The 6,657-nt window shown below is 43.7% G+C and overlaps 1 protein-coding gene across 1 annotated transcript in view; it reads left to right on the forward strand.

Annotated features, from left to right (window-relative positions):
* zc3h3 (zinc finger CCCH-type containing 3) overlaps positions 1-239 on the forward strand; it is a 35,705-nt gene extending 35,466 nt beyond the window's left edge. Inside the window, exon 4 of the mRNA XM_065956421.1 lies at positions 43-239. Coding sequence (XP_065812493.1) covers positions 43-137 — 95 coding nt within the window. The 3' untranslated portion in view covers positions 138-239. The remainder of the gene's footprint in view (positions 1-42) is intronic.
* The last annotated feature ends 6,418 nt before the right edge of the window (positions 240-6,657 follow it).

A 6,657-nucleotide genomic window follows, 5' to 3' on the forward strand; every position in this document is an offset into this window, starting at 1 on the left:
ATGATCAGATTTTCACACCGATCTGTCCCTGCTCTCCTTTAGGCCATGTCGCCTCCTCCTCCTCCTCCTCCTCCTCCTCCTCCTCCAATCGCAGCCCACATATCAGCGGGTGTTCAGGACACGCTACAAGATGGTGACCCGTCCAGGCTCCAGCACCGCGCACATATCCCACTATAACCCCGCCCTCACATGGCGAGCCAAGAGGATCCAGACTGCCAGGTACACACACACACACACACACACACACACACACACACACACACACACACAGCTCGTGCATGTCTGACTTTAATGTGCCTCAGTGGGGGTAACATTCTTCAGTGCAGCGCGGCGCCCTTTTATGTCACCGTCATGTGCAGCACGAGTGGAAGAGGTCGGGAATTTATGGTGCTCATTTTTACACAGTAGATAACCCAGAGAATAAACCATTTACACCACTGAGCTGCTCACATTAATTTCCTGCAGAAGGGGAAAGCTCCTCACTCAGGACACATGCACAGAAAGAGAAACGGGTTGGTTGGTTGGTCTTTTTTTCTTAATGTCATTACAACTCCTCCCTCTTCTTTCCCCGTGTTTGTTCATCTTTCAAACGTCAATCCCCTCGCACTCGGTCGTTCACATTTATTCTCACAGGGGCCGCAGGATATGACGAAACAAATGCAATGTGCAATAACACTGGTAAATAATTCAATAATGAAGTGTGAAGGTTTAGTCAAGTTGGGATTCATTTTGATATTTTAATGTACAAATTCTAACAATATCTACATATTGTACGTTTGACAAAGACAAACTTTAATTTGAGCTAATCAGGTAATTCTGTTCCTGTTTAACTGAAGTTCAGAGCAGCGTTAATGGGTACAATGTGGATAGATTTGAGTTTTTAAGAGGCCTTGATGACAAAGAAACTTCAAAATGATTCACATGTCCGTATTGAAAATCTGCAAATAATGGAAGTTTTGTCGTACATTACCATCACAAACTTTTATCCCCGTCATCCCTGGCGTCCAACCCCTGATTTGTCATTGGCTGGGAGAAACCCAGAACATCCTGAGTCAACCAGAACAGTAAAATCCAGTCATAGGACGGGCGTCTCTGCAGACTCAGTCAGCACCACCTCACATGTACGGAGGCCCAGAAGGGACGGTTGAGCTGTGCATGTTGAAAATAAATGAAACATTGAACACAGATAATTAACCTTTAACAAATGAGTAGAGGTGTACCCAGCTCTGTTAGAGAGTGAGAACCTTCGAGTGCAAACCCCCCCCCCTCCCCCCCAACGCAGAATAACTAACACACAATAACAAGAAGTTCAGAAATCTGATGTTTAATGTCCAAAAATATGTCTTCAACTTACTCTTCTACTTTTTGTTTAAAACTGAAGCACTTTGTTCTTATCTGTGTGTGTGTGTGTGTGTGTGTGTGTGTGTGTGTGTGTGTGTGTGTGTGTGTGTGTGTGTGTGTGTGTGTGTGTGTGTGTGTGTGTGTGTGTGTGTGTGTGTGTGTGTGTGTGTGTGTGTGTGTGTGTGTGTGTGTGTGCTGGTGATGGGGGTTCATTTGTGTAATCCAGATTTGGTGAGACAGAGGGGGGGGGCCTGTGTGGTGACTGGACTCTTGTGACTTATTACTATTCATTTAGCTGCTGCAGTAAATATTGATTCATCAAGGGATTTTCAATTTGAGCCCCGTGACATCTCGTGAAATATCACCAAGTGTGTAGAAGTAAGGGAAGAGATAGGGAGGGAGGGGGGGGGGCAGGTCGGGTCCCCTGGGATAGTTGATTACCCCCCCACCACCTCCCTGCACCCATCAATGTGCTACCTTCTCATGCTTATCTATCTGTTTAACACTTTTCTCACTTTGAAGAGCTCATATTCTCTGAGTGTTGCTCTTCATCTTTGGCCTATCAGACCCACTGGATCCTGTCCTCATATGTTCTCTGCTCTTATCTGTGGCCCTGCTCATAGCTGACACCCCCCCCCCCCCCCCCCCCCCCCCCCCCCCCCCTCCTCCTCCCCCTTAGGGCCATCTTTAACAAAATAGCAGAGCCAGTGATGTGATGTTTAACACAGGACTCTAAGGTGAAATCCAGCTGTTTATGTACGATTATCAGGGCACCTGAGATGCTCTGTGGTGTGATTTTTAATCCTTCATTTCTTCATTTTGAACTCCTGGTTGATGCACTTTCAAAAACATCATGATACAAACGATGATATTTTCTTTTTTTAAAGGATTATTTTTGGGGCTTTTGATTACTTCATTTTGAGATAGGACAGAGGATAGAGTCAGAAATCAGAGAGAGAGAGCGAAGGGAATGACATGCGGGAAAGGAGCCACTGGTCGGATTCGAACCCTGGCTGCATGCCCACTCGGAGGACCATAGCCTCCCTCCGGGCACACATTGATAAAGCCAAATAAACGTCGAGGAGAGGGAGGATTATTTACACATTTTCTTTCATCACATCACAAACCTTCTCATGGATTTTTTTTTTTTGTTCCCAGCCCCACAGGAAGACAAGTTCTCACTACCCAGAATGCCTTGCTCTTACCTGTTTCCAGACAGAGTGCATGGCGAGTGATTTAAAGGGGGGGGGGTGTTGGAATCGGCTGCAGTATTTCAGCCCGTGCCACCAGCAAATAGATATAATCTCAACATTAACTCCATTAACTCCAGTAGCAGGAGTTGAATTAAAAAAAGCTGTAAAGCACGCACACACCAGAGGGATAAATTACAGTCCCCCCCCCATCATCGCCCCTCACCCCCCCCCCCCCCCCCCCCCCCCCCCGCTTCTCTCTCTCAGCCGCCTCCTCTTTCATTTCAATATCTCGGTGTGCTCGGCCCGTTTGTGAGGGATTGAAATCTTCCAATTCTCGATGCTTAATCTTGCCCCTTTGTTTTTCTTTTTTAGTTTATTTAACCCCCCAACTCTAAAGAAGTACACTATTTTTGGGTGTATACATCCACACACACACACACACACACACACACGCTCATCTCCTTTAGTGCTTCAGTATCGATCAGTACAGGATGTAAGAGACCGGGCAATAAAGTGAAGCAGCGCTCCCTCTTCTTCACTTCTCTCCTCTTTTCCCCTCCCCCGTTCATCGCCTCTGATTCCCCTGATTCATTCATTCACTCATTACTTATCACATCAGTCATCCGCCCATCACCTACAGGCTCCTCTCGCTCCGCACTCAGCACAAACTCCCTCCTAAGAGTTTGTTTCTCACTCTGATAGTGGAGTTTTGTTCATTACACTCGGATCCCTTTAAGTTGGATTTGATGGCGTCTCGATGGCGTAATGAGCCCGCGTTGGTTTCCTTTAAGTGCCCTGAAGAAGAGCAGCAGAATTAGCCCGATGACTGTTTTTCGCTGCGCTCTGTTTCAAGGGTAACTGTTTCCCAATATGAGCTTACTAATGCTTGGGTTTGCAGACAAATAAGACGAGAGCAGCATTATTCAGAGCAGCCGCGCGACCCTCCAAATTCTTCCCTGTCACTAAAACAAAAGTCGGATCATTCATCAACGCGGGCCGTAGTGCTGAGTTGCGCTCTCCTTTTATCCGTGCATTGCATGGTCAGAGCGGTGCACACACACACACCTGCCTGCACACACACACACACACGCCTGCGCATGCTGACGACTCTCTGGGGGATTTGATTGTGTCCTTGTCCCCGCCTTCATTACTCCCTTTTATTACTCCCTGGTAATTTCACCTTTTCTTTTTTAGGAAGTTATTTTTTCTCTTACTGTGACCTGAAATTATTTCCTTTAAAGTCTTTATATGTGATTTGTCACACTTAAATATATAAATCAAGTATCTCCTCTGAAAATAACTCTGTGAGTCATGACTGTCTACAATGGGTGTAACACCCGAGTCCCACTGTCTGTGATGTTTTCAGAGTTTTCAGAGTCCTATCTTCACTTTGTTTACATCGCCTGGACGGCCGGCTGACTCCTCCCCTCGTGTATAAAAGTTGTTTAATTGAGGGACTAGAGAAAAGAAGAATAACATACTGTACTCACTACTTAACTGTGTTTCTAGATCACGCTCATTTCAGGTAAATTTACATGCAGTGTGAAGATACCAGCAGAATAAAGATCGCTAGCATTAGCATGCTAACACAACAATGCAGCGCCAGTTGTTTTGGTTTCATGGTGGTGGAGTTTGGTGCTCAAGGGCGACATCTGCTGGATCAAAAATTCACATATAAAGACTTTAAGTTTTGCAAGACAACACAAGGAACTACAAACTGCTGTTAACTTTGTCCGAAGGAATTTTAACAAACTGAGACTAATTTGGATCCAAAGTGACGACCATCAGAGGATCAAGAGAGGAGGAAACAACGAACAGCTTTAAGTCTGATCAGACAGGAAGTGACCAGAGGAAGAACACTTTTTTTTAACAATTAAAGGTGATATTTTAATAATAATAAAGTTTATTTATAAAGCACTTTGTGATAAAGGTCACAAAGTGCTTTACATCAACAAAAAACAGCAACAGCATACATACAATAAAAGAAGAACAAAGAAAAAAAGGAGTATGTCATGGACGACAATATAAGATCCTATAAAACATCGATGAGTAGGTACACTGGGTGGACCTGATTACCCATAAGCCTGACTAAACATTAACGTTTTTAATTGTTTTTTAAAGACGTAGTGAGATGGGTAGAGGATTGGTGCTATGGACTGAAACGCACGATCCCCGTATATCATCATCAGCAACAACATGGACAGCTGTTCTTAAAAGTTCTGATTAAACATCAAAACCTTAAATATCATCATCATCGTTCTGTGAGTGAAACTTGTAAAAGTCAGGTCGTTATGAGTCACTGAGTTTAATCACGTCATCTCTTACTTACAAATGTTGGACTGAGTGAACCATACTTGTTTTCAGACCTTACAAACTCGGCAAGAAAAAGGAGGCAAAGAGAAAAAACATGAATAATAATACAAGTAAAACAGGAAGTTGACCGAGAATCTGGTCTAATGAACTCCATGTTGCCCAGTTTTCAATAAAAGCATCATTTTTTGTGTCACAGTTAAAGAACTTGTTGTTATTCTAAACACCATATTAACACATTCATCAGCCTCTTCCTGGTTAAGGACTTATTCTGATATTCTGATCTGGTTTTTAAACTTCTTTCTCCACTCAAGTTCCTCTAGATCTACCGGGTACAACACTTTTAGAGGAACAAATCAGTCTCCAGTGTAGTGAACAAGACTTCTAATGTTTCGTATTTGGTTTGAGATTCTACAGAAATCAGTCAGTTGTTTTTTTAAACTTCTTGTTCAATCATATGTTGGAGCATCCGTACATCTTTCTTTGTAAGGACACACATGATGAGTCGTGATATCTTGAATATTTTATGTCGATCTGAAGTACTTCTATTTAGTTGGATGACCTTAAAGTTATTTTGTTTCTGTGAAACAATTACATTACGTTAGGTTCGACTTGATCTAACTTAATATATTTAGATGGAAAAAGTCTACTTAATACATTTAATTAGTGGTGCAGTGGTTAGTGTGCCCCATGTACAGAGGCTGTAGTCCTCAAAGTGGGCGGCCCAGGTTCAAATCCAGCCTGTGGCTCCTTTCCTGCACGTCATTCCCACACTTTCTCTCTCCCTGATTACCGACTCTATCCACTGTCCTATCTCTACATTAAAGGCACAAAAGCCCAAAATAGATCTTTCAAAAATAATAATAATTTAATTAAAGTAAACATTTTATGTTTTTGAGTGCATGAAGTGTCTTTCCCGGTCCCTTGTCAGGGGACGTATGAAAAGAAGAAGAAGATATACTGTATTAATCCTGCGAGGTGATGTGTGAAGGGAACGTTGATTTGTCTCTGGGAGGATTTGTTCATCAGGGTCCTGGAGAGTCCAGAGACAAAGAGTCCTTTATATATTTGTTGTTCTTGGAGTTGTTCTTGATGCTTTGTCTCTTTTCTCCAGTCCCCTCATTGCAGGCAGATTGCCTTAATGCAGAGCTAATCTCCTCCTTTAGAGGCTGTTTACACTAATGCTGAAACACATTCACATTATATATATATATATGTGTGTGTGTGTGTGGTGCTGTTCCACAGGAGTCTGAGGACTTCATTTCAGTCCAAATGAAGCTTTCAGGACACCTTGACCAAATAACAAACACAACTACCAACCCAGATATGTTCACGTTTGTATGAAATCTTCACACTGCTTTAAAACATGCTGGCTCATCTGAGTGTATCACAAAAAAATATGTGGCAGGTTTCAGTCACCATATGAACCCCCCGTGTGAAAACCCTTCTAACAGACTGGTCTACCCCCCCCCCCCCCGTGTCAGGGTTAACTGCTGTCTGTGTTAACTGTTCATGTCATATCCCCATTAACCTCCATTGTGGCTCCCCGCGCCGCCCGCTTCTTGTTTAAGCCTCCCCGGGTGGCAGTCAGCGCTCCAACATTAGCCTCCATTACGGCTCCCATGGCTGCAGTTGCCCCGTGTAGGGCAGCCACTGATCTTGTATCAGGTGAAACTGAGTGTCTGTGCGGCTGAGTTATGACACGCAGTCAGGTAGATCGTGTACGTGAGTGCAGCTGGTAGTCGCTCTGTTTTTTGTTTTTTATTTATTTGCAGCAGTGCAGCAGCTCTCGACCGGCTGCAAGCGTGTTAAG

This window comes from Labrus bergylta, chromosome 6, assembly GCF_963930695.1.
Source record: "Labrus bergylta chromosome 6, fLabBer1.1, whole genome shotgun sequence".
Taxonomy (NCBI): domain Eukaryota; kingdom Metazoa; phylum Chordata; class Actinopteri; order Labriformes; family Labridae; genus Labrus; species Labrus bergylta.